The sequence below is a fragment of the Plasmodium coatneyi genome, chromosome 8 (assembly GCF_001680005.1).
Source record: "Plasmodium coatneyi strain Hackeri chromosome 8, complete sequence".
NCBI classification, from domain to species: domain Eukaryota; phylum Apicomplexa; class Aconoidasida; order Haemosporida; family Plasmodiidae; genus Plasmodium; species Plasmodium coatneyi.
In genome coordinates this window covers 191,966-219,576 of record NC_033563.1, presented here as the reverse complement: position 1 = coordinate 219,576, position 27,611 = coordinate 191,966, and the positions used below count along the sequence as shown (strand labels likewise).

The 27,611-nt window shown below is 42.7% G+C and overlaps 7 protein-coding genes across 7 annotated transcripts; 2 read left to right on the top strand and 5 right to left on the bottom strand.

Annotated features, from left to right (window-relative positions):
• Nucleotides 1-86: 86 nt before the first annotated feature.
• Nucleotides 87-1,907, bottom strand: PCOAH_00019650 (Ibr domain protein; the record flags this gene model as incomplete). Its single annotated transcript, XM_020058774.1, has 1 exon — nt 87-1,907. The coding sequence occupies one exon, from the start codon at nt 1,905-1,907 to the stop codon at nt 87-89; it is 1,821 nt and encodes a 606-aa protein (XP_019914703.1).
• A 1,302-nt stretch (nt 1,908-3,209) lies between these two features.
• PCOAH_00019640 (Dihydrolipoamide acyltransferase) lies at nt 3,210-4,571 on the top strand (the record flags this gene model as incomplete). The annotated part of the gene is made up of 1 exon (XM_020058773.1): nt 3,210-4,571. The coding sequence occupies one exon, from the start codon at nt 3,210-3,212 to the stop codon at nt 4,569-4,571; it is 1,362 nt and encodes a 453-aa protein (XP_019914593.1).
• A 337-nt stretch (nt 4,572-4,908) lies between these two features.
• Nucleotides 4,909-5,448, bottom strand: PCOAH_00019630 (Uncharacterized protein; the record flags this gene model as incomplete). The annotated part of the gene is made up of 1 exon (XM_020058772.1): nt 4,909-5,448. The coding sequence occupies one exon, from the start codon at nt 5,446-5,448 to the stop codon at nt 4,909-4,911; it is 540 nt and encodes a 179-aa protein (XP_019914574.1).
• Nucleotides 5,449-6,238: 790 nt separating this feature from the next.
• PCOAH_00019620 (Uncharacterized protein) lies at nt 6,239-11,965 on the bottom strand (the record flags this gene model as incomplete). The annotated part of the gene is made up of 1 exon (XM_020058771.1): nt 6,239-11,965. The coding sequence occupies one exon, from the start codon at nt 11,963-11,965 to the stop codon at nt 6,239-6,241; it is 5,727 nt and encodes a 1,908-aa protein (XP_019914460.1).
• A 1,283-nt stretch (nt 11,966-13,248) lies between these two features.
• PCOAH_00019610 (Palmitoyltransferase) lies at nt 13,249-15,971 on the bottom strand (the record flags this gene model as incomplete). The annotated part of the gene is made up of 8 exons (XM_020058770.1): nt 13,249-13,290; nt 13,386-13,449; nt 13,616-13,696; nt 13,856-13,983; nt 14,096-14,211; nt 14,331-14,371; nt 14,478-14,551; nt 14,676-15,971. The coding sequence occupies 8 exons, from the start codon at nt 15,969-15,971 to the stop codon at nt 13,249-13,251; spliced, it is 1,842 nt and encodes a 613-aa protein (XP_019914342.1).
• Nucleotides 15,972-18,552: 2,581 nt separating this feature from the next.
• PCOAH_00019600 (DNA-directed RNA polymerase I) lies at nt 18,553-19,217 on the top strand (the record flags this gene model as incomplete). The annotated part of the gene is made up of 2 exons (XM_020058769.1): nt 18,553-18,589; nt 18,757-19,217. The coding sequence occupies 2 exons, from the start codon at nt 18,553-18,555 to the stop codon at nt 19,215-19,217; spliced, it is 498 nt and encodes a 165-aa protein (XP_019914639.1).
• A 1,036-nt stretch (nt 19,218-20,253) lies between these two features.
• PCOAH_00019590 (Uncharacterized protein) lies at nt 20,254-24,616 on the bottom strand (the record flags this gene model as incomplete). The annotated part of the gene is made up of 4 exons (XM_020058768.1): nt 20,254-20,370; nt 21,087-21,165; nt 21,286-21,386; nt 21,521-24,616. 4 exons carry the CDS (start codon nt 24,614-24,616, stop codon nt 20,254-20,256), a joined length of 3,393 nt encoding a protein of 1,130 aa, XP_019914450.1.
• Nucleotides 24,617-27,611: the final 2,995 nt, after the last annotated feature.

The window sequence follows — 27,611 nt, the reverse complement described above, 5'->3', positions numbered from 1 at the left end:
TTTAAGCGCGGCAATGTGGTTAAATATAAACATAGTGATACACCTTGGCGGTCTCTTCACATGAATTATGCTCCACCATGTGACCATCAACCTAAGCGTTTCTCAGCACAGGAGCTAAAGGTGCTCTCCATAAAGTCGCAAATATTTTTAAAAAACACATCGACTGTATTGGTTAACTCCTCCACTTCACGAACAACTTTGACGTCCAAATTGGTGGTCAGAAAATGAGCCAAATTTACACTCTCCGTTTTTTTTTGTAAAATGTCTAAGTTTTTTTCTAGCTGTCCTTGGTGGTACTCGAAGAGATATTTTTTATTCTCATCCTCCCAAGTGGCAAAGTAGGCGAAGGCGTAGGACCACTTGAGCATCTTCCTGCATCTAATGGTTTGTATGATGGAATCCTCAAAATGATGTATGCGATGCGTTGGCTCGATGTTATTGGAGGTGCAAAACTGGGAAAGGAATAGCAGCTGCGTTTTTATGGAAAACTCTTCTCCATGCTGGTGGGCATCGAATCGTGTTTTGAAGTGGCTGAATTTGTGAAGCGCCTCGTGCGCGCTTTTGCGGCTCTGCGGTGTGAGGGTGGGCGCCTCGTCAGGGGTGTCCTTGGACATTTCGTTTGCGTCATCTGTTGCGTCATGTTGTAGATCATCTTGTGCTCCATTTAATGCCCCCCTCCGCGTGACGTACTGATTGCACTGGTAGAAGCCCCCCTTGTGGTGCGCCCAGGGTTGCAAGCACAACCAGCAGAAGCTGAACCCGCAGATGCACTTCACGTTCATGCAGCCGGACGTTTTCTCAATCGCCTTGGCACAGTTGGGGCATTGCTTTGTGTGGGAACGAATCCACTTAATATTATGTTCACCCTTCGTTAGCAGATCATTCCACTGTTTAATGACAGAACAGGTGACGGGTCTGTGAAATTCTTCCGTGCAGTTGAAGCAGAAGTTGTATCCACATTTGCAAATGACTCCGTTGTCGGGTAGCATCACAGATTCGATAACATACGCACATTTATCACGTGGGCATTTTTTTAAACTAGGGTTACTCTTTATGAATATCTTAAGTAGGATCTTTTCGTATTGTGCAAGGAGGTCATTGCTTGGGTGGGAGATGTTTTTCCAATCTTCCCTCATGATGATTTCTTGGCATTTTGGTTCTATGCATTTTTTAGTTATTATATTTTCGTAAAATTCGTTGTCGATGGCTGTTTGGAGGTAGCCTCTCCAGCATTGCTTGGAGTACCGGTGTCCGCATTTGAGTGCGTGTGTGTCTTGTAGGTCATATTCGTTAAGTAGAATTGGGCATGTATATTTGGTGCCTCTCTCCGTCTGAGCAACTTTTTCAGAGGGGAACTCTTCTGTTGATATAGTCATGTCAGTGGTGGGTGCTACTACTGGAGGAGCGGTCTCACCATTCGCATAATCTGCACAGAGGTCTTCCTCCCTCAGGTGAGACATGTGTGCCTTTGTGAGCACTTCCTTTGGGTTCCTAAACCACGCTTCGATAAAATCGTTTGAATTAAAATTGTACGACTTTAAAAAGAGGTATGCATATTCGTAGTGAAGGTTGGTGAGGCTAACAACGTCTGTCACTGCTTCTTTCATCTTCTCTTCGACCTGTTCTAAGGTGTATACCTCATAGATATTAGTGTCTCTATATTTTGCCATCCTTCTTTGGAAATACTGTAGGTAGATTTTCATTCCTTCGTTGAGGGATTCATCTGTTTCTTTTCTTTCGCTCGAGTGGTAGTTGCCACTTTGGTTCATGAGGATGTCGCAGGAATTCACATTTTTTACAACGTTCCTTACGACCTTTTTTACGACCTTCATTTTTCGGTCCCTATCAAGTTGTATGGTAACATCTATCGATCGGCTGGCGAGGCTGTCCTCCTTCGGGATGTTCATTTTTGGGGTGTAAGGAAAAGCAGGCGAAGAGTGGAGAGTGGGCAAAGTGGGGAGCAATATATTCTCCCCTTTTTAGGAGGGGAACGAGGGGTACATATTTCGTTTCACCATGTCATATGTACATGTGTCAGTTTTTTTTATAATCTTGTTCCTCTATATTTTTGCTAGCCATTTGCGTAGCGGACAGGTGTGTACCCTACTTGGTTGGAGGGTCCCCCTGGTAAGAGGTCCCCACGAGAAGGAGACCTGTGGTCTTTTAAAAATGACTTCCGCTGCACGTGCGTTACACACACAGGTTATCAGTAGTAGCATGTGTAAATCAGTGGGGGGGATCCACCCGATGGGGTGAAATGATCCTCCTCCTTTTCAGGTGCAGCTGCTATATACAGTTCTTTCAGCAAACAGAGCGGTAAAATTGCTCACTCTGCGCTGTTCCGTCCTCATGGTGCAGTGCCCCTTGGAGAGGGACCTGGCCTTCCGCGCGAAAGTAGTCGTCCTATTAGTGGCAGTAGTAGGTGGGGATAAAAATAGGCAAGAAGGGAAACAAAAGAGCAGGTGAACCGAAAAGGGAAAGACCTCTGATCACGTGACAAACGCAGGATAATTACGGACCGCTACTGCGTCAATTTTGGCACCGCCAAGGGGGGGTGCCCATTGGAATTTTTTTTTTTTTTTTTGGTCCGAGTGTTCCGTTTATGCATGATCTTCATTTTGGAGTATTTCCTGGTGGAAAAATGGTGGGCAATATGATGGAAAAAAAATGACCCGCAGATGGAAGGAAAAAAGGGAAACCCGACAATTTTTTCGAAACGACGATTGAATTTCCTAGCTATTTTTTTTTAATTAAAACTGAAAGGAAATTGTACATATTAGGGGCGTAACTGATTTCCCATTTTTGCGATAAAAATAAAGAAGAAAAAAAAAAAAAAAATACATCTTTAATTAGCCTTTTTTTTTTGGCTGTTCCTTTTCTTTCTTTCAAAACGATTTTGAGGGTTAGCCTTCCCGCGTATGCACGTGATTGTAGTACTGTACTTTTGGGAAGTTACAGTCGTCGAGAGGCTCGAGTGACGAACTGGGCGTCTCCGGACTGTACATCCGTCATCCGTAAAATAGGGACGAGGAAGTAGCGATTAGTCGATTTTCCACCTGCAAAAGTGGCTGAACAGGTTGCCACGAAAGGGGTGCCTCCGACCAGTAGAATTGACCTAATTTATCACGTTGCTTCGTAACTCTGCGTCCGGGACGCATACCACTGGCCAGCGCACCACTTATCCGTTTCGCTCTCCCTTCCTTACGATGATGCAAAGGGCGAAGGGCCTCCTCAGGCGAGTGCAGCCCGTGAGCAGGTACCCCCTGGCTCGCTATATCAACACGAGTAACGTGAAACTTAAAATAGTAAAATGTAAACTGTTCGATATAGGAGAGGGAATTTCTGAGGTGGAAATAACTCAGTGGAACAAAAAGGAAGGAGAGAGTGTGAGCGAAATGGAGACCCTCCTAACTGTGCAGAGTGATAAAGCAGCGGTAGATATAACGAGCAAGTACAGTGGCGTGCTGGTGAAGAGGTATGCTGAGGAGAGGGAGATAATTAAAATTGGGTCGTATTTTTGCGAAATCGACACGGAGGATGACAATGTGGAAGTGGAGGAAGAAAATGGTGAAGAGGAGGCAGACAATCAGGCGGAGGGGGCGGTAGATTCAAATGAATCACCTTCATCAGGTGCATCCCCCCAAGTGAAGCAACAGGGGAATAAAGTGTCAACCGTGAAGGCATCCCCCGGGGTGAAGAAAAAGGCCCAAGAGTACAAACTGGACGTGGACGAAATTGGAAGTTACTTCAGTAAAGACGCCATAACTATGGAGGACGTGGAGCAGTATCATCAGAAGGTGAAAAACGGAGAAATCTCAAATGCGGGAAGTAACTTAAATGGAGACGTCCTGGAGGAAGTACCATTGCAGGGAATAAAACTAGCCATGTGTAAAAGCATGAACGATTCTTTCAGTATCCCCCTGTTTCACTTAAACGAAAAATACAACGTGCAGAATTTAATAAATGCAAGAAATGAAATAAAGAAGAGCGTCCTAGAGAAGGAAAACGTCAACGTAACATTAACGAGCATTCTGATCAAGCTCATTTCGAACGTGTTGAAAGAATTCCCATTGCTAAACTCGAAGTTCGATTCAAGAAAAAATTCCTACACTGTTTATAAGAGCCATAATGTGTGTATCGCCATGGATACGCCAAATGGTTTACTCGTGCCAAATATAAAAAATGTGGAATTGAAAAATATGGTTGAAATACAGAAGGAGCTGACTTCCCTACGTGATAAAGCCATTCAGATGAAGTTAAGCAAAAGTGACATAACTGGAGGTACAATCACAATTAGCAATTTTGGTGTCATAGGGGGAACGTTTGCCACGCCAATTGTTTTTGATAACCAGGCCTGCATTATCGGATTGTCTAAAATTGAGAAGCAGCTCTTTTTAAAAAATGAGAAGAAAGAACTAACCGACTTATCAGACATCCTTGTTGCGGAAACGATGAACTTGACTTATGGAGCGGATCACAGGTTCGTCGACGGAGCTATCCTGGCTCGATTTTCGAAGAAACTGAACGAAGTCGTGGAGGGTGTCACTTCTCTGGACCCGTACGCCGTGTAGGGGGAAGCACACGTTACTATGCAGCGTTACTTCCCTATGATCGATGGGGCGGTTGCATTCCCTGCGTCAGTTCAGTTTGCACGAATTGCGTGGCGTGATTTCACCCCGTGGTGACAACCTTCCTTGAATTTTTTTTTTTTCCTCATGGGGGACCTCCATTCGGCGGCACTCCAAGCGTATCCACGTTTTGCATAACTTTGTGCGAGGGTGGGCGTCCAAATTTTTAAACACAAATTTTTCAAAATAAAAAATGTGCATAAAATTTGCACAAAAAATGTGCATAAAATTTGCACAAAAAATGCATAAAAGGGGCTAATTTTGTAGCCGCGCATCGCGCCTACGCGCAAAATAAGTCGAAGAAGCGATTGCCAAATTTGAAGTTGCCAGGTTGGACGGTATAATTTTTTACTAACGACTTGAAGTTCGTCACATAGGCGTCCGTTTTGATGAGCTGCACGGCATCTCTGACAAGCACATTGTTGTTAGGGGCTATGATCATAAAGGATGGCAAATTTTTTATATTGAATTTTTTGCAAATGTAGAGATAATTATCGAAAGGCAAGCTGTAAAAATCGGTGCCTTTTAGGAAAGCTACATAGTCATTATATGTCTTGTCAAAAGGGATGTATATAATTTCAACAAAGGGGAAATTTTTTTTAAAAAAATTTATTTTTTGTATAAAAGTTACACAATACCTGCACCAGGATGCTCCAAAAAATAGACCCAGATATTTATTTTCAAAATAGGACGCATCGACTTTTTTCATTTCATTGTTTTGAAATTGGTATAAGTGCGTGAGGTAATTTTTGGCTACATTTTGTTCGCTCCCACTTGGCTCTGCATTTTGCATAACGGGACGGTCCACTTTGCATTCCATTCTGTTGTAAATGTGTGTGTGGGGGGGGCACTTTTACCTTTGCTATCCTCAAGCTTGGAGTTGCTGGGAAAAGGCGGGGGAATAATTTTCACTTCGCTTGGGTTACACTGTATGGAGGAGCAACCAGACCCTGTTCACGCTTCTCCCGTTGTGGTTTGGCCCTCCTGTTTGGGTAACTCCTTGGCACTTGCCCCAGCGTGGTAGTGAGCTCCTCTCCTTGGTTAGGGGGGGGCACGCAGGAAATTTACTCCGTTAAGTGGTATACACTAGGGGCAATTTTTTTACTTTTTTTACTTATGTTCCTTTGTTGTATGTGTCATTCGGTGTTTGCAAAGGGGGTGGGTTGGACTATGCTTTGTTGTTCCCTTTTGGTAAATGCTTGCCAAGTGTTTTCGACGCGTTTGCTAAGTCGCCAGTAGGGATGAACAATGGGGCATACATGCACAAAAATGTAGCCAACTTTAACGTATATACGAAGTTTCTTACGAAAAAAAAAAAAAAAAAAAAAAGGCACCCCATATATATGCACATATGTATCATTCGCTTTGCCAAATTGATGCACAACGGTGGCACATTAACCAGGAAAAAAGGAATAAAAATTGAAAAAAAAAAAAAAAAAGTTTACAAAATGGTACCTCTTAACGGGTGTGCGACTGCCCAGGTTATGTTCCCTCGTTGGAAAGAGACAAATGCATGTGTGCGCGTATGCATAATTCATCTTTCTAACTAATTGGGGGGATCAAGTCGTATGAACGTTCTGCAGGATGGAAGCAGCAACGGGGGGAGAGTCCTACTGCGGGATGAATTTACTCTTATACGTATTTTGGTCGACGGGGTTAATGTCGATGCCACTTATATCGATGCTGTTCACGTCAATGCCGCTGACGTTGATGCTGGCTGCGTTGATTCGTGGCGCATCCATGCTGGGCAGGTTCTCATTATTATGCGGGCCGTATTTTTTTAGCTTGCTGTAGGTGGCAGTGCTTTTGGCTGGGTTGCCCATTTGGGTGTCATAGCCGCTTTGGTTTTTGTCGTACGGGTTAACTCCGTAGGGGGCATTCTGACTGGTTAGGTGATACGGTGCGAATCTGTTTTCGCTTAGCAGGTGTTCCTTGTTTAGGTGCGTTTGAGGGTAGTTGTTCCTGCGTTGTGTCACTGGGTTGTGCACGTCTGCATAGTGTACGCTTCGGTTGTAGTTGGGCTGGTCGGGGGTGTGAGATGTGCTTCCTGACGGGTGGGCATATCGTTGGCGGGGGTGCGCTTCATAACTGGTTGAGTATCCAGCGGCGTAGGTAGCCTGTTTGTGTGATAGGTGATCATACTGGACGGCGGAATGGTCTGCAACATGGTCTGAAACTTGCTCTGCTGAGTGACCATACTGCTCGTTGTAAGCCAGTCGGTTGGGGCTAGACGGGGGGCTTCCACTTGCCGGCTGGCCGACTCGCCCACCGAAATGTCCCCCACGCTGGGCGAGGTTACCCCGCTCGAACGAATCAACGTGTGGAGCAACACCTTCATCATTTCCCCTGATGGGGTACTCAGCGGAAGTGGCGTTCATTGCAGCGGATTCCCCGTTGGGTTCGTCATCCATGTGTGCGTTGCTAATCTTGTACTTGTTCGTGTAGTAAAAATTGTAGTCCAGTTTTATTAAAAAGTTGTGTGCATAGTCATCGATGTTGTTGCTAACGTAGTCAGTGAGGTGGAGGAAGAAATTTCTAAAATGCTTATCGTAGTGCTTAATGGTATTGTGTATCATGGAAATGTATGCCTGATCGCAGAGGAGTTCCTGAATAAATTTTCTGTGGTAATTATTTTTTTTCTTCTTCTTTTTGTCTGTTCCGTTTGCGTGTTCGTTGTGATCTCCGTTAGGGTTCCCCCGGTTGGGGTCGGCCTTACCATTTTCCCGAGACGATACACGTTCCAGTTGCTCATTTTTGTTAAAGTTGAATTTTAGAATATGTCTAGTAAAAATGTGCGATATGGAAATTAACTTCAAAATGGAGCTAATAATATTTTGGTTCATTATGAAGGAGTACCTGAGGATGTTATTTAGGTACGCATTATGGATGTGTATAATGTCGTCGAAAATGAGCGTCTCCTTTAGCTTCATATTCATGTGAGCATATTCCGTTTTGATTACATCGTTCTGTAGGTGATACGTGTAGCACTTTAAGAAGTGACTCATACACTCCCTCGTGTGTATGCACATCATCAAATTATTTTTGCATTCCTCATTTATGAAAATGTTTTTTACAAACATGTGGTTCAGCCACACCTCCGTAAGTTTATGTTCAATATATTTGCAGTAATTTAAAATACGAAATATGAGTGTGTATTTAAAAATGGTTACGTTGTTAAAAATCAGGTTGTATGGAAACATGTTGTGATAGGACAGGACCAGTCCTTTGTAAATTTCCACATTCGTGTTGGTTTGCATATTATTGTGTATGTTATTGAGCACATTATTTTTGAGGTTGGCTAGAATTTTTTTCTTCTTCCCGAGGAGGTGTTGCTGATCCAGGTTGGGCCCATTTTGCGTCCTTTTTCCCATGGTGGCATAATTTTTTTTTTTTCTTTTTTGCATCTTTTTTTTGGTTTTCTTTTTTGTCTTCCTATTTTTGTGTTCCTTCATTGGGGGGGATCCACCCCCGACTTGGTCTTGGTCTCCATCCGAGGGGCTCTCCGTTTCGCTGTCCAAATCCGTGTCGTCCTCCGATTGGGTGGCAACCCCCCCTCTAGGGGAATTCCCCCCCTGGAGTTGTCCCTTCTGGTAGTAGGCTCCACTTTGATCTTCCCCCTGTTGCCATTCCAGCGAAGCCGTTCCACCGTTCGTCTGATCATTATATAGGGCATCCTCCTGGTCATATCGTCCAGCATCGACCTGACTAATATTCAGGTAGAAGTTTCTCAGGTCGATAATCAGGTTGACATTATCGATGATGCTTAGAATGTCGGACACGTCTACGTTGTAGTCTTGGCGGTACTTCAAATGGTACAATACGGAAGACCTTAAAGATATGTCGAAGAAGTTTTTTAGCTTGTTCAATACGTTGCTGTTCTTTTTGCTATTGTACAGCTTCTCCAAATGTTCGTGCGCTAGGATGTAAAAATATTTTAAATAGTCACTAATTTGGAGGAAGAAGAAAAAATAATGATGCTTTATTTTTTCCTTGATGTCTATTTTTTTTATATAAAGTTCGAACATTTTTTTGGAGGCAAATAGGTGTTGATTGTGTATGAGGTGTTCGTAGGTTTTTTTATTCCCATCGTATATTAGGAGGCACGTCTTGTTGTTCCGGTGGGGATTGTCATTGTTGTTGTTGTGATCGTTGTACAGTTCGTCCTCCTCGTCCTGTTGTTCCGCCCAAGGGTTGTGTGTCTCCCTTTGGTGCATTTCACCTTGGGGGGAGTTGCCCTCCCTTCCGTGGTTAGCCCTTTTATACGATGCATACACGGATAGGGTGTCCACTTCGGGTGCGATCCACCCGTGAGTTGTACTATCATGGTGGGAATCAGGCCCGTCCATATAGGGACCATTTCTACGCCTGCTCTGAAGAGTCAACAATTTGGAGCAGGCGGAAAGAACATCGATGTATTTGCCCGTGATGAAAATGTGATAAGATACATTCCTCAAAAAAGTGGGAACCTTCCGGTTCAGGATGACATACTTAGCTCCCCAATAGTTGGTAGACATATCTATATACCTCTTATAAATGTACTTAAATATATTGGTGCAGTAGAATTTGTTTGTTTGTTTATAATAAGGGGTGATGTTCCTATTTTCGTGGATGAAGAATTCTCTATAAGTGTCTTTCACTTTACCGTAGAAGATGTAATTTTTTATAAAGTCAAACAGAGGGGTAGTAATATTTTTCAGCAGATACGTAAGGACAGTTTTGTTGATGCTGTCTGAGTGTAGGTACTCCTGCAGTTTGTAGATCAGATCGATTAGGTACCTAGAATTGTTCATCTGTTTTTTGGTAATAATTTTGTTAATAATTTTGTTGAGCAGTTTTCCTATCTGAAGGAGTGGCAGAACAATTATTTTTATTTTGTACAAGGAAATGTCTTCCGCTTTTTCAATGTTTATGTTGAAGAAGAGGTTAAAGTCGTGCACATTTTTACGAAACAAATTGTTGATGCTGAAGAAAATTTTTTTTTCCTCTGGATCTGTGCATGTTGATAAGGAATTTGCATCAAACAGACACATGGGTAGATCGTTCAGCTTGGTTTGTGTTTCTGTTCCTGGGATTTGTTCCCAGGTTTTGTTTCCCCCTGGGGGGTAGTAGCTTCCTGCATTGCCGTCCTTCATATAAATTTTAGAAAAATTATAAACGTTCCTAACATTTTCTTCAATTTTGTTGACGTGATTTAGGATGTGCATGCTGATGTTATACAGGCAGCAGCAGAACATGTCGAAGGTGGAGTTGCAGGACTGTCCTCTTTTGTTAATTTCTATGAACCGCTGGATGCGCCTTAGGAAAATTCCTAGCTTTAATATTTCTTTTGTGATTTCCAAATGGGAGCTGTTGCTTTTTTGATCTCTCAGTAGGAGGGGGTGTAACACCAGCTTGTATTTAGGCATCAGGTAGACCAGATCATTGTTGAGCTCATGGAAGAGTTGCTTCTCCTCAGGGGTGAAGTTGGCTTTGGCTCTGACCTGCTCTGACGACGCGGTGGAGGCGTTGCTCGAGGCGGAAGCGGAGGACTCCCCCCCATCGTCATCACGATCATTTCTGTCATCATCATCATCATCATCATTTTCGTCATCCTGTTCGCTGTCCGAGGAGAGGGAGTACACGGAGGTGGAGTCCCCTTTGGCGTCCCGCTCCAATTCGGGGTGCCCCCTCCTCCTCTGCAGTACGTCACAGGCATAGGAGTAGTACGTCTGGTGGTCGTACTTGTAGTGTTCCTTAATGTAGATGAGGTTTCCATAGCTATTGTTGAGGACATACAGAATGTCGATAATGAGGAGGCATTCCTTAATGTACAGACTGTATGTGAGGTAGTTTTCCGCGATCTTTTTCGTTATATAGTTATTGAAATATGTGTAGTCTTCGTGGCTGGTTAACTGTTGCATGTTGTGCGGGTCGGGTGCTCTTATCTGCTCACCACGACCATTGGAGTTTGTTAGAAAAAATTGACTCTCCCTGGTTAGGTTATAGTTATAGATAAGCATGTAGGAGCTGTTTTCATTAATTTTGTTGTAACTGGTTAGGCACACATTGTGGAAGGCGAAGGTGATGTTGATATCTGTGTCGGTTCCGAAGAGGTGGTTAAGACTCATCTTTTTTATGAGCACAAGGTTATAGTACATGGATTCGTAGTTCCCCGTGGAGTTGCTAAAGGGGGGTTCCCTCTTCTCCGGATTAGTTTCCCCCCCGGTGTGCACACCACCTGTGTGTGTACTACCAATAGGGGGGCGTTCCCGTGGGACCTTCTGGACGCCCAAAATTTCCTTCGTCTTATTATTAATAAGGAGGAAGTAATCGTTTATGTACACCTTGGTGTAGCAATTGAGCAATCTGCTGTTCATATTGACGACGTCGTAGAGGACGTCGTTTATGTCTACCAAGTCGTTTTTCGCCAATCGGTTCAGGTATTCATTCACCAGTATGCTTTTCTTAACGATTATCCAGGAATTATACGTGTCCAAATTGAAGAACATGGTTTTCTTAAACTTCATTTTTCTAAATATGACATCTTTCGTATTAACGTACCTTTCGTTTTGGATGTAGAGGTTTTTCTCCTTTTCTATGTGATCATTGGAGACGCTCAAAAAGTGAAGGTTCGAATTGATGTGTGTAAAGATGTGTTCGTAGTTGTTATCCGAATCGTCATCATCTGAGTAGATGAAATTTTTTTTATTTCTTAATTTGTTTGCTTTACTTGTTAACGCTCCCTGGGCTGCTTTTTCCTTTTTTTTTTTTTTCTTACTATCATACGTTTCGCCGAAATTTAGGTTGCTTGTTTCGAATATCGTGCTGTTGTACATCGGGTTTGTGTCGAACGGCTGGTTCGGAATGGAACCCACTGAACTGCCATAGTTGTCTTCTTTCCCATCATGTAAGGCGTTTTTTTTTTTTTTTTTTTTTTCCCTTACCTTTTTCCTCTTTTTTTTCCTCTTCTGCACATTAACATGTTCATACTTTTTATTGTTATATATGATGTATATAATGTCGTTGTGGCATATGCTCGAATTTCCAGAATTGATGTTTTCGCTGTTTATAATTAGGAAGACGCTTCTGTTTTGTTCGTACCGGTAGGGGTAGGTAAACTCGAGGGACGTTTCTTTGGCCGAATTCTTCGCCTTTTTTTCCTCCCCAATTCGGATGTTTTCATTTCCATATATTTTGTCATATTTGGAAGTTTCCCGGTTGGAGCTTTTCTTGATGTTCAGGTAGCACTTGGAGTAGCTGTTGAAGAGGCATAAGCAGTTGCGAAATTTCGCCTTGGCGATGTGGATGCGGTTGTTGTTTTCGTTTTCGACTTTTCTCCGTATGTCCTGCAGCTCCATCTTGAGGTGTGCAGGGGAAGGGTGGGGCGTACCGGCTTGGACCCTCTCGTCCTATCCTGCAAACGTCGCGCAGGTTTGGAGGAACCCTACTTTGGCATGAAAACGTTGCTGCGTTTCGGGCGCTTTGAGCAAAATTTTTACGTGTGATTGATTTGCCGATCTGGGAACACCTCCGTGCGAGGGGAATGAAGCAAACAAACAAGGGGGAATAAAAGGAGGTCATAAAAAGAGGGACACAAGAAGGCACACAAAAAGGGGCATAAGATGAGGACATTAAACGGCACATAAAACGCGCTAACATTGCAGTGAAACATTTCACGGCAACATTCAGCCTTTCGCAAGAACGATTGCATGAGGGGGGAAATCTCCGCAAAGAGTTCGCGGAAATACGGGTGAAATTTTGCGAGGGGCACCTAGGCTCTTTACCCTAATTTTTTTTTTTTTTTTCAACTTTGCGAAAGGAGCAGTATTGCCGCACACAAAGAGTGCAAGGAAAAAAAAAAAAAAAATTGCAGAGGCTTCACAAAATTGTATACACATGCAAGTATCCACGCAGGGGTACACACAAACGAAACGTGCTAACATTCTGTTCTTCCTTTGAGAGAGCACACATATAGTAGCTACGCAAGCAGCGTGTTGCGAGGGAGAAAATTTTGAACAAGTTACCTCGTAAGGTACCAAAGAGGAGGGGTTGTCTTTTCAGTGCATTTGTTTTCGCTCCATGAGTGTTTTAACCCTTATGAGGGTGTTCCCTAATTGTGTGTCTCTCCCCTTTTTTGGAGAAAAAAAAAGTTTTTGCAACGAGGATGGTGAGGTATTACTGTGCGGTTGGCACAGCACAAACGGGAAGAACAAGAAAAATAAAAAGGGGACTCAACTTTTTACGCCTCTTCTTGCAGCCCATCATATAGTGGCACGGAAAAATACGCGTTTCACAAAATGGAATTATAATTAAAATTAAAAACAAAAACAGTTACTTAGCGAAAGAGTACTAAAAAAAGAATGAGGGGAGAGCTGGGAAAAAACTCTGAAGGTGGCATACCCGCCAAAGCGGCATGCGTAATGTACGCAGAAAAAGAAAAGAAAAAAATTACTACTTTGGTGGGGTTGCCATTTGTATATTTCCCCCCTTTTGCTGATGCCACATCGGGTCGTAAGGAAGATAAAACAATGTGTTGAACAGATATGCGCTTAAAAAAAAATTGTAAAAAAAAGGAGTCATCAAAAAACAATGTGGAACAATAATGGGTGAGCAGGGAATATTTCGCGTGCACTATCTTCTCCTATATTCTGTCCGAAATGAGCGTGTAGTAAATATCATCGGTCTGCAAAAGGGGGGAAATGCACGTGCGATGTGAGCAAAGGAATACGTATTTATACATGTATTTATGTGGGAAAAAAGAAAAAAAGAGGTGGTTACTGTTCTTTTGCCGTGTCTTAGGTAGGGCTCGTCGTAATTTAGGGACCAAAAGGAGTACACGTTTCTGCGCAGGTTTGTGGGGGGTAAATAAAAAGGGTAATAAAAGTGCACATAAAAAAGGAGCATGCCAAAGGGACGTACCCTTCATGCATCACATATTGGCATCTCAAAATAGGACAATGGAAAAAAAATATGTGTGTATTTCTTTTCTCCTTTTTTGCATGTCTAACTTGAGAATTTTCTTGAGGCTTAAATTTTGGAAGTCCCAGCACCTCAACTCGGTGTTGTAATTATCCGTTATGTGGCTCGGCCTGCAAAATGAACCCAAAAGGGGGAAGAATGAACAGAGGCCAAATGGAATAAGGGAAAAAAGAAAAGGCATAACAGTAGAGGTAGACCCGTTTTCCCTACAACCACACGTTAATTGTTCGTGTGTGCATATGTGGACGTCCAAATTTTTTTTCACCCACTTTTTGAAGTGCTCGTAAAAAGTAATGTTCGTTAGAATGGTCCTCGTGTTGCGTGCAAACAAATATGTTATGAAGGCGAAGAGGGTGATGTTGATGAAGTTGCAGAGAATTACGAGCAGGGCGAAGGCCTGTGGGGGGGAAAATGGGTGGGCAGAACGTGGGGGCATTACGGTTGTAAAGAAAAGGGGGAAAAGGACCTAATGAAGGCTAAACAGACTTTACAGCATGATATTTCCTTACGTAGTCCACCGTCTTGTGAAACAAACTGAAGTACAAGAAAACATAGTAGTAGTTGTACAGCAGAAGGACGAACATGGAAAATATGAAGAGGTAGAAGGCGCGCTGGTTTTTTATCCCTGCGGAGGTGGTAAGGGGGGGTGAGCTGTTTGCGCGGGTCACATTTTGGGGAGGCAATTTTCTTGCATAAGTCCACAAGGGTGTAATGCCCACACGGGGGGGGGGGGGGGCAACCTACCGATGCAGTTATCAACCCATACGCAGTGGTGGTCTTGGTGTCTGCCAAGGGGGGAAAAGCGATGAGGTGGTGACAAGGTACATGGTAGCGGTTGCAGGGAATGTGCAGGCATTGCTTCCTACGCCGTGCTGGCCGGTCGAAACTTACACGATGCAGTGGAAGCACTCAGCGCAGTGGTGCACCCTCGGAGGTTTGACGATGTTGCAGGTGACGCAGACGTTCTGTGAAGGGGGTGAAAAACAAACATGGGAAAGTGAGGCCGTTGCGTAGTTTGTAGTGACAAAGGAGGGAGTTTCCACCAGGTACACCATGCCTACACCAACAACGATACGAGAGCATTCTAACCCTTGGATTCCTATTGTACAGTATGGCATTCCTGTAGTCGACGTCCAGGGAGTTAACCCTTTCCTGGGAAACCTTCGCATAGAGGGACAGTTTTTGGCACTCCAAGTTTACGATGAGTTCATCGTACTTCGCGTGTTCTGCCTCGATTTGATAATCCATTTTGTGCGGATCCATGAGGGATGAAGAGATTATTTTGTTTATTTTGTATAGCTCCATTTCTATGCTGTTTAGCTGATACTCGGTCTTCTTTTTAAAGGAAGAATCATAGGTGTAGGAGAAGAGGGCATTTTTTCCCCTGTTCCTTTTAGTAAGTGTTTCATTTTGTTTGTAAAATCCGGGGCTTTTAAAATATAGAATGAACCAAAGGAATTGTTGAAACAGCCAAATGGCTAGCCAAGTGATGGACAAGGAATGATACTTCTTATGAACCAAAAACGATCTGGAAATGTTCAAATAGACAATCAAATTTAACATGGCAAAAAACCAAAAATAAAAGGCGTATATAGTTTTGCATATTTTTATTCCTTTACAAAGTTTATCTTGTATTATCCATTTTTTTAACAAAATATAAACCAAGAAGTATCTGTTCTTTAGGCAAAGTTGGAACACATTGGTATTGTCATTTTGCATGGATGTATGGTGAACCAAATTTAGGGATCCATAATCACAGAGAAGTCTCAAAATATCTACATCACAGTGTTTGACGGCGATATGTAGGATTGTGTTTCCATAAAAGTCTCTATGATTTATATTAACACCTTTACTGAGTAGCCACTGCAAGGTACTTATGTTGTTTCTTTTCACACATAGGAAGAGGGCAGTTTGCCCATACTCATTTTGTTCCTCCAGACTGGCCCCGTTCAGATACAGTAATTCCAAAATGTGTAAAGTTTCCAAAATTTTATCTTCATTAAATTCGCTAATGGCTGTTAGGAAGGGACTCATTTTTCTCCTATTTTTGTGAAATAATATGGATGGGCCGAAATGCTTAATTAGCAGTAGGACAATTTCGTAGTGGCTATTCTTTATTGCGTAGTAGATGGCTGTGTCGTTGTTAACTAGGTCTTCCTTGTCTATGTCTACATTCAGACTGATTAATTTTTTTATTAGCTCCGTGAAACCACAGTAGCACGCCCAGTGGAGGACGTTAATTGCGTTGAGCATATCGATGTCATTACTTAGAATGTAGGGCTGAATAATTATTTGGAGCCTTATGAAGTCCTGGTACTTGGCGCACTTTATTATTTCATACTGCTTTTCCAGGACTTCCCTGTCTATGCGCTCGTCATGATCCATCTTATGCTAATAATGTGTGAAGAAGCTGCCTACGCGAAAATGTTTTGTAGGAAAAGTTGTAAACACGTCAGTGCAGCGGGGAGTACACGAGCACATGTGGGATGCATGTATCCCCCCCTTAATGGAAAACCCAGCAGGGCATACTTTCCTGGCTGTTCTCAAAATGGGCATGTGTCCACCCCACCATCATTTAGCAAGTGTCGAAACGCGAAACCAAACGGGCATTTTTTTCAGGGTGAAATTATTGCACTTGCTGTGCTGATTAAGTGGCGCATACTCAAGGGCACAGTTTTGTAATTTTTTCCATTCGCTTTCACCGTTTGATTTGATTTGATTTTTTTTATTCTCCACTGGAGTGTGCTTTGTTCCCCTGTTTCACTCGAGGCAATTTTTTTTTTTTTTTTTTTTTTTTTTATCTCATCGTACCTTACTCCCTTTTTTGCCCTCTCTTGCGAAAAAGTCTTATGGGCTGAGTAGGGCGTGTGTGCTGATTGTGCACTGGGGCGTGCACAAAGGCACGCCATGAAGAAAGCTGAACAAGTAGCAGGTACATTTCGTTCCCCCTGTGCTGACATTTGGCAAAGCGGTCTTTTCTCGTCCACAAAAATATTTGAATGACCCCCTTCAGTCCAGTGGTTATATTCCCAATGGGACACATTACCCTTCGCGCAGAACAAAATTGGACATGAAGGGAAATTAAAAAAAAAAAAAAAAAAAAGGAAGGACGGACGGAAAGGAAAGTCATATTAGAATGTGGAGCAAATGAGTATACATATGAAGGTACATATGCGTGCATATGTGCAGACAAAATTATGCTGGTCCTGCGGCTTAACAAAATTTACGCCTTCCCCTCGACATAAATGACGTTAGCGCGGTTTATTTTGGGAGCCGCACATGTTTGTTCCTTCCGAAGAATATTTTCCCCTTTGTTTTAAATTTCGAGGGGTGCTTTTTTTTTCCCAATTAAGCATTTTTCTTTCTTTTTGTATGGCGCTTTGTTAATTGGTTTTCCCCTGCTACATACTTTCCCTGTCCTTTTGCCCACAGTTTGGACGTATGGTGGGGCAAACGAAAAGGCGCACCCTCTATTGGGCTGATAATACTTTTTGAAATTATGAGCCACAGTGAGGTAGCGATAAGCCTTTTAATATTACCAAAGTATTGCCCTTGAAGGCAAGTAGGCACGCATTATTATGCACCGTTTCGGTTGCTCTACCACTTTTGGGGGGTTTCCATTTGTGGAAGTGTATCAACCGACAAGGGGGGTGGTCTAAAACGTGGGAGCGTCTTTTTTCTCACATTGTGGTTGCTTCGCAGAATGCACAACTTTTAAGCGTATACACTTTTGTAAATGGAAAAAAAGGATGGTTTGCAAAAGGGGACAGCGAAAGAGCGAGTTAAATTGGGGGTGATAGAACAGGTTTGTAGATATTTTCAAACATTACTAGTAAGACTACTGATGAACATTCCCGTTGTGGATATATACATTTGGACGTTACTTTGGGAAAGCGCTTGGCGGAAGGATCCGTAGACACCTTATATATGCTAAACATTTGTTGTACGATTTTTACTTAAAGTGGGGATTTTATGGCCCCTTCCCCGAGGGTGAGTTCATATGATGGAAGTGCGCTACGTGGTGGGCACATTCATCTGTGCTGTCGACAGTTATACAACCTTTTAACGTATGCCCACCCACATGTTTAATTTGTGAGCATTTCCATCTCGGCCCTACTTCTTTTTATTTGATCATTTCATGGGTATGCGGCTGCATGGGGGAACCTTTTAGTCTGGGTCCTTTGAGGGAAGCCTTCGCGTAGACCATATTTGCGCTATCGTAACGATGACATAGGGGTCATACAAAAAAAGGACATTTTATACTCCTCCCCCCCATACAATCCATCAATTTGGACGTGTACGTATGCGCAGGGGCATCACAATGGATATTGTGTCAACTATTCATTTCAAAATGGTTTAAAAATAATTTGCCTCTTTATAGTGGTAGTTAATAGAATAGCCTACTTCATCTTTGTAGAAAGGGCACCACGATAGGGAAAAAAAAAAAAAAAAAAAAAATATATATATATGCCCATTTGAGCGCATATCAAATTGAAAAAAATTTAAGTGAAAAACTCTAACTTGGCAGTTGCATTTACCGAAAAAAAAAGCAATTATGCAATAAAAAAAAAAAAAAAAAATTGCCAAGTTGGGAAGAACTATTTTTATGGTTGTTTTTCTCTTTTTTGCCTCCAAAAAAATTTGAGGCAGTTCCCCCGCGAGGTAATTAATTAAGCGGTTCAACGGTTGAGCGGCGTTTCGCAAAAATTAGGGCATCATAAATAAACACTGCTTACATTGGCGCATAATTATACATACGTGTGAGGAACGTGAGGGACGAAGGGAGGCGCTTCACGCATTGGTCATTTGTTGTAGATTTGAGAAAATCCATTTTGTATTATTTGGAAGAGTAAAGGGAACGTGCTGGGCGGTTCTCCTCCCCCTATATTATTGGCACAGCATAGTATAGTATAACGTAGCAGAGAACGAGCCATCTCTTTTTGTTTTTCCCGGAGCGCGACAAGTAATGCGAATGAACACTGAATGTAGAAATGGGACCCTGCGTATGGGCAGGCACTGCATGCCTGTTGGGCAGTCCAGTCTTCTCCCCGTTGCGGGGCGATCTTGGGCCCCATCTCATTTGGCGCTGTGATGTAGCTGCGGTGTAACTGCAGTGTATTGTTTTGGGCACCTCCACTTTGATGCTCCATTCTGTTTTTCCCCCTCGCAGTGGACGGTTTCAACGATAACTACCTGAACGATGAGGACGACTTCATGGGAGACGAGTTCGGACAAGGAGTGGACAGCGACGATGGAGACAACTATGAGAATGACATAGACATTATAACGGAAAATCAAATAAAGAAGGAAAAGTCGGATTACGAGCATTCGGATGCGAATGAGGATAATATCAGGATAACAAGCCCCTATTTAACTAAGTATGAAAAGGCCAGAATTATAGGCACTAGAGCTTTACAAATAAGTTTAAATGCCCCCCTGACGATACCGATAGAAACACAAGGGGGGGAAGTATCTAATGGGAAGAATGAATACGATAATTATCTTAACAATGACCCGTTGGTGATTGCGGAAAAGGAGTTACATAACAAGTCCATTCCGTTCATTCTGAGGAGGTACTTACCCAATGGTAGTTACGAGGATTGGAAGTTGGACGAGCTGATAATTGACTAGCCGTTTTGGTTTAGGTGAAACGGCACTTCGCCCGTCAGGCTAGACATTCCCGAATTGATGTTAACTTTGCCAGGAAGTTTTTTTTTGGCCCCTTTCGCGCTTTTGTACGTTTCTTTGTTTCATTTTATTATATATATTTTTTAATGTGGTATTGCGCCTTGGAATGGGGGAGCTGTTCTACAAGGTCCAACTCTTCCATTTGTGTGTACAGCACAACACTTTAATTAGTCAAAACACGTCCACGATATTCCTTCATGCTGACGGAATGCGGAAAGTGTTTTTTTTTTTTTTTTTTTTTTCTGAACGGGTCATATATTTTTTTTCCCAACTTTTCTCAGGTCATAAATTTTCTTTTTTTTTTTTTTTTTCCCTTCAAGTTAAGGTTTCACATGAAACGGTGTAAACCGGCGGGAAAGACCCCCATTTCGGTGCATGCAAAACTGCTTACACCGGTAGGACAAAAAAAAAGAAAAAACTTAAAGTATGATATTAATAACCACAGGGTTGTTTAATATCTGTACAAAATTTTCATAAATGTGTTATTCTCACAAAATGATAGACGTATGTATAATGTAGGTTTGTGGGACCATGCGGGTGCGCAACATCGCACGGGCGCATGAATTGGAGAGACATCCAATTGGAACAAAAAAGGCAAAAAAAGGAAAATGAAACATAAAAAGAAACATAAAAAGAAACATAAAAATAAACAGAAACAGAAAGATCGTTATGCGATGTCCCTCGGAAAGGACAAAGACTTATTCACAAAGCTGGGTATAAAAAAAAGGAACGCACACCACATGCGTAGCCGCTTTACGCATGCGTAATTAAAAACAATGGTGGTTGGTAAAAAGATATTTCCACTTTGTCTTTACGACGAGTGACACACAGCAATGTGTGTATTTTTAAAAACTAAAAAGCGGGTTTCAAGACACAAAAAAAAGGAGTGATAAGGGGGTGGGGATGTAAACGAATAAAAGGAGAAAGACGTAGTTTACGATGAGGACGACGCGGCTGAGAATTCAAAAAATCGAATTATTTAAAAGGGGTGAGTTTCTTGGCACGGCTCCTCCAGGGACTCACTGCTGTCACTGACGTTCATGTACTGTTCGTAGTAAGTCAGGCTGTTGATCTTCCAGTACTGAAAGGAATTGTACTAAATGGACGGGGGGAGGAAAAAAAAAGGGAGGCAATGAGACAATGAGACAATGAGTCAATACGTTTTGCACAACGCGGGAGGGAGTGGTCTTTTCGTCGGGCCCCACTCTTTCACGTTAGTAAAAACTCCTTCCGCAGCGTGACAAACGAACGGAAGAACATAATGAAGTGATAACATAGCAAATGGAAACATAGGAAATGGCAAGAAAAGAACTCCCCTTGCGCAAAGCCCCAAAATTGGATGGTCAAAAAGGAACGGCACAAAGTTTTACCCACCGGTAATGCACACATTTATGCAACAACTTGAAGTGGAAAAAAAAAAAATAAAAAAATGAAACGTCTCAAATTTATTTGAAAAGACAAAAGTTCAAATTTAATTCAGTTGTCGAATTGCGCATCGTGACATTTTGGCAAATTTGGAGGATGGTGAAAATTGAGTACACTTTTTGGACGGGGAAAAAAGCTACATGAAGATCACTTGGGCAATGTGTGCAAAGCGTGTGGGTAACAGTGGGGAGAAAGCATACACGTGAAAAAGTTGGGGCGCCTTGTGAGCATCCATCCGCACTGGATGTGAGTGCATGTTAGCTGGAATGCAGTCCGCATGACACAGAAAAAAATCACACAGTCACGTTTGAAGCGCCTTGGTAATGGACAAGTGGACATGTATCACAATTTCGTTAAGCTAAATATTTTATAATTTTGGATTTTTACTTGGTCGTCGTCTTCTCTCTTTATGTCATTTTTGATGCAGGGGAACATGTGCTCGGTTATTTCGCTCATCGTTTCGTAGCTGCAGGGGGGTGGGGAAAAATCGAAAAAAGGTGAAGTTGTTGCATGCAAGGTGCTTTTCGAAGGGGAAGTGGGGGATCATTCGGGAGTTATTCCCCTTGGCGCCTCCGCTGCACATTACGTTTTTGCGTAGGTCGAGTTGACGTGGTGTACGATGCCCCGATTGTCTATGATGAACACTTTGGCCTCGGGGACGCCTACAGATATGTACGCTCGATGGTCCTGCAAAGGGGAAAAAAAAAAAACAAAAAGGGGGAGAATGTCAAACTGATGCACTCTGCCTAACGGCGTGAAAGGGGCATACATGCGAACATATGCATGTGTGAGATGACTCATTTTGGTAGGCGCATCCTTACACTTTCGGTGTTCCCAAACGCAGCGTAAAAGGGATTGTGATTCAGGGGGAACAAATTTCGTATATCTCTCAACGCAGCGATTTTAAAAATGTAGGGTTTTTTGTCAATGACTTCTCTTTTGAAGGAGGGGAAGAGTCTATCTGGGCTTAGAATTAAAGGTCCGTCTGGGAGTTTATTATTGTCATTTCTTTTGAATCTGAATAGGTATTCCCTTGTGGAGTCGGCCTGACCAATAGCCCTAGCAGTAAGGTACAAAATGTGGTACCCGTTATTATTTATTTTGTTAAATAATTGGGAAACCCCAACATGAGACCAGTCCTTGCCAACGATAGGCATTATATGTCCAAGTACGTTCGACCTAGTAATAGTTCCATCCACATCTGAGATGACAATTTTGGCGTTTTTCTTCCATAGGTATATGGTGCCATTAATACTTTTGGTTCCTTGCAGAGAGGAGGTAACTAAAAAGGTGATGGTGTTTGCTCCTTCCTTTAAATTTAATGATTGTAGTTGTTCTGAGGTTGGTCGTAACGATTTTCGATACCTTATTTTTATTTTTTCGTCTCCATGCTTGGTGCTTCTCCTGCTTAGTTCACTTGGATTATGTAAGGAATGTTGTACGCTTCTTTTGGCATTGTTTTCCTTGATAGATGCAATTTCACCCTCCTGATTATTTGCATTACTGTTACCGATTTGATTGTTATTGTTACTGCTCGTGGTAGTGGTAACCGCAGCGACGGACGTCGTCTTGGTGGCACTTTTTCTCGCTTCCTTTTTTTTATCTTCAATTTGATTGGCTCCTTTTGGATCCTTCCCCGTATTTTTCGTATTGACGGTGTTGTCATATTCTGCACTGGATACTCCAAACCAGTTTCTCCACCCCTTGTCCTTTATTTCGACTAATGTTAGAGATGAGTTTAGTAATTTTTCAACAGCCAAAATGGACAGAGGTTGGTTGAACACAACCCAAGAGGCTAGCAGTGGTAGGGCAACCCTTGAGGGATAGTAAGGGTCCTTTTTATCAAATCGAAAGACAAGAGATGGATGGTACCACAAGTTGGAGTTTTTGTCTATCTGTTCATATGTAACTATATTGGCTTCGAAAATATTTTTGTTATGAATTTCTATGCTGTAGTCATTTTGTTCGTTGTCTGCATTTTGGTTCAGTAGTAAATGTCCACACAAGCTGCACTCGATTCTGTTTTGTATATCGTCGTCAAAGGTGCTCTCCGGTTCGTCTTTTGAGTAGCTTATTTGGTTATCCTCATCGTTCGAATTTATTTCTACGTCTGCGTTTTCGTCAGAGGAGTGGTGCTCATGGTGTGGCTTGAATTTACCTCTTGATTTTGTTCGCCCTTTGGGGTGTTCCTCCCCCTTGGTCCACCTTTCCACACTCCGCTTAGTTTCTCTGCTTGGCTCCGTCTCTCCTCCCGTCCTTCCAACACATCCTTCCGCCTTCTCCCTAGCCCGCTCCCTCGCTTTATGTTTCAACCTCTCTATCATCCTTTGCTTCTCCCTTTCGAGTTCCTTCTCAGTGATTCCCTCTCCCAAGGAGTGCTCCTCCCCCTTCGGTTCTGCCTTTTCCTTATGTTCTTGTTTCAATTCCGCGTTATTTGATTCCTCTGGTTTTTTTACCACCATTTTTGTAGGATCCTTATTGGCGTCACTCCCTCGTTTACTTCCTCGTTGGCTTCCCCGTTGACTTCCCCTTTCACTGTGCCTCTTAGCCTCCACGACGTTCCCCCTGTTGGGGAGTCCCTCCCCCTCACTCGGCCTCCTCTTCTCGACATGCTCAGAGTTGCCCCCGTTTTTACCATTGTTAGCACTACTATTATTGTTGCCACTGCTAGTGTTGTTGCCGCTAGGTTGTTGGGGGTGGGTGGGTTCTTTGACTACCGTTTTAGCGGAATGGCTTCCCCTGGAGTACTTCTTGGGAGAATGTATGTATTCATCGGCATCATTTCTGTGGCTGAGTTTTCTGGGGACCTCCTTCTTCACATGGTCTGAGTGGCTATCCCTATATTTCTTTATATGCTTCGTTTTGCTGCCGCGAGGGAAGCTTCTTGTTTCTTCCTCCTTGTTGAGACACCTTCTAACGTTTGATTCGCTCAAGTTTCTTCTGCGTACACAAGTGAGTTGTTCCCTGGATGAAGAGGGGTCATGGACTGATTCGCTTTTATTATAGAATTTTTTTCGTTTCTCTTTTTTTTCATTTTTATTGTTGGAAGATATGGCTGTACAGTTATCTGAGGCGTAATCCTGATTTTTCAAATGGGGTAGTCTTCCCCATGACCAGGACCATTCTGAATTGGCATTTGGATCCTCTTCGTGCGTTTTTCGTTTATTGGCATGGTGCTCGTAGTCTTCACCTAGTACGTTTCTGTGCATGTGGGGGCTTTTGTTTTTTTTTTTCTTCTTCAGGTTGTCTCTTTGGACGGAGGTACGGTGGTGCCGAGCATGGTGGTGATGATGATGGTTGGTGTGATCCTGCTGATCGTGAGTGATGAGGTCTTCCCCCTTGGCTTGGCTATTACTCTGCTTCCTCCCCTTTCCCCCCTTCCCTTGGTCCAATTTGTAGTTCCGATCCACCGACTTGCGTCTATCGTTGGCAATGTTGAGAAGGAAAGACTTATCCGAATCGTCATCGCTTTTGAAATTATTCAGAGAATCATTAACGCTGCAGCTGTCGATGTGTTGACTTAAATATAAGTCATTATACTCATGACGTGGGGATGACAGAGGGGAGGTTTCTAATTCTTCTTCTACATCGTCATATGTCTTCTCAACAAAGTAGGCTTCCCCTGCGCTGCCTAACTTCATATGTAAATTTGTGCTCTTTCCATTTACTAAAATGCTCACTATCTTTTCCTTTGACCTTAACAATTTTGTCTTACCAAATCGTACGTGGAAGGGGGTGGACTTGTATATGAGGCTTATTTTTTTTTCTCCTTTGAGCTTGCTCTCAATTTCGGATTCTACGCAGATGATGTCGATGCAGCCACTGAGGGTGGCTTGGTTAAAGTCCAGCGCGTTGGACACGCTGCTGACTATTTTTCCCCACCTGAGGAGGGCATGGTAAAGTGGAGGGATTGCCATGAGGGGCGTGCACAAAGTTATTTCGTAATGTGCACACATGGAGGGGGGATGTGTCACCCCAAATGGTTGTATGCCCATTTCTTAACATTCCTTATCTATATGCGTTATAATCTTTTTTTTTTTTTTTTTTTCTTGCGAATGGGGCAAGGGAGGCTCTTCTTGGGCGTGTCATTTTATGTATACCCAAAGCCCACCTTCCATTCGTTTGACCATTTACACGGTCGTGATTTTCTTACATGGTTTTCTCTAGCGCCGGTTACACATAACAGGCGATCAGGGCGGAGTGGTCAGGCTTACGCGTGGGCGGAGCGTAACTGAAGCTAAGCACATAGGTAAATTGGCGCATTTAAAAATATACATATATGTGCGACTTGCCACCTATAGGGCTGCGAACACATATATACATATACACACAGTTGTGTTAGTACATGTGTGTGGCCTGTCACTTGACTTGTGACTTCCCCCTTTTGCTATAATTTTTTCGGCCTTGCTGGGCGCAGGTCAGGCGGTTGTCATTGTTCGGTAGGGGTGCTAGTCGGTAGGAGGTGTGTGGTACGGGTGGAAGGTGCTTCACGAATGGGACAAGGAACAAGGCAAGCGAGCAGGGAAAACAAACAGGTCAAGCTACCCGTGAAGGGGGAAAAGGAAGAGTATATACGCAATAGCAGAAGGGGAAATAATATATAACTGCAAAAAAAAAAGGTTACAAGAAAAATGGGAACAAAAATGAAAAAAACATTACGACATTAGGAAGTTACGAAATTACGAAGGTAAGTATATACATATCTTAAAAGAGCAAAAAGAGATTTAATCAAACGCGCGTGAAATTGAAAAAAATGAAAAATAAAATAAAATAAATAATAATGTGTAAAAAATTGCACAATAATGCAATACAAAGAAGATGGGGGTGTGGAGTAAGAGCAGTTATAATGCAGGTGAGAGAAAAACGTTTGGCAAATTATTCGTTCAGATTTGCCTAGAAATTTTAGAAATGGGAAAATAGAGGACTATACACTTTTGCGCGTTCGTGAAGCTAGGGATCGACGAGCTCGCGGAAGGAGCGTAAAAAAAAAAGAAAAAAAGGGAACGCAAAGAGAACGCGCGGTGAAGAGCAAAGCGGGGCGAAAGGGCACAGAAGGTTCGCACATGTACGAGCAGATATGACAGGCGCACAAAGTGACCGGAAAATGGGCGCAAAAATGCAAAAAAAAAAAAAAAAAAATTAAAAGTCTACAAAAAATGATGGGACACTCTTAAAAAAGGGGCATGAGAAAGTTACATAGAATTTACTGGTGTTCTCCTCCTGTAGTGTGTGCGTGTAAAAAAGAAAAAAATAAATTGCCCACATCGGCACATGTGCGTGATGGTTTCAAAATGTAGCCTACGCGTGCTTAAAAATTTTCGCACGTACATATGTGTGAAGGTTAAGCCTTTTGGTTTTCCCCCTGTTTGTGCGGATGCCGGTTTTCACCCACGGTGAAGTGTATAATGTTGTGGCATAACTGAATGGCTGCACTGCTATAGTGCCTCACAGCTGCAATTTTCTACTCTCTCCAAATTGTTTTTCCACTTGGGTGGTCCCTCTTCCGCCCCGTCAAGTGGTACCCAGTGGGATCAATCCACTCCAAGGTAGTCCACTTAGATGCGTACCCCCCATGGGGCTACCCCCCCCACGCCGTAGTCTTTAAGAACTAAAGAGACGCGGGACGCAAAGTGGGAAAAGGAAAACGCAGATGGAACGGTGTGGATTGGAGGGTGTCAACAAAATGAGCGACCAAAATGACGTGTTTCCCCTTCCAGCCGCCCACATTTTTCGGCTTCAAATTTAAATTGTAAAGCACTGCCACGTTTGGGAGATTACGAGAAAAAAAAAAAAAAAATACATTACCACGTATACGCAGTTCTAAACAGTTAACACGTTTTACCTTCATCCATTTGCACAACAACACATTGCTCACAAGTTGGGAAATTCCGCTGATAGCCAATTTTTATTAACTCTTCCCGTTTGAGGGTTGGCTTATTACCCCCCAGGTGTAGCCAGAAAAATTATGATTTCTCCTTTTCTCCGCATAATGTGCAGAAGATACCATTAAGTTGTTTTTTTCTCCGACCATGACATATGCTTTATGACGGAAGTAGGACATACACCTTGGTCGTATAGTGCCTATCGCAACGTCAGTAAACACGGGATGTGTCATTAACCGCATGTAGAAAGGAAAGACTCTTCTTCTTTTTCCTTTTTTTCTATTGGATAACGTTGCAACAGTAAAAAAGTAAATTTGCAATAATTGTTTTGTAATATGTTTGAGAAGAATTTGTAATTTTTTTTTTTTTCCACTTCCCTTTTCGTGATATATTACCGTTGTGTATTTTAAAATTTTCCATTTTGTGATGAGTTAAAGGGTAGTTTAAGTTTAGAGCTTGTCCAAAGTGCAGGCCGACCCCCAAAATGTAAACAAGAAGGGGGGGTGGCACACACACCAGCGAATCGATGTATTTGTGTAGATGGATATACACGCTTTATCGTTATAGTTCATGCCAGCTAGGGGGAATTTTGTGAATTCACCCCAGCTGTATGTTGTACTATGAGGAAGAGACCCCCAAGTGCGTTCCTCGAAAAGGACTCTACAAGGGGAAAGCAACCGACGTGCGAGAATTGCAAAACGTCACACAAAGGGGAAAAACTTAACGCCGCTTCGAACGAAGGAAAGCTTCCTTCTCACTGGAAGTGGTTGTTATAACGAAACACACACGCTTGTGTGGATACGCATCGACATAAGTATTTATATGTATGTACAGGAAGGGACGTGGAGAAGAGACATGCCGATTGTTCCTCTTTGGAAAGGAAATTAGGTGCCCTTTCGCAAGTCTGTTGCAGAACGAAAGGGAAAATGAAATCGTTGGGAGTGCAACGCGGCAAGGCATCATTCATGCAGACACACACACCGACCAGCACAGCTTAAAGCGCAACTGCTCCTAATCAGGCGAAATCAAA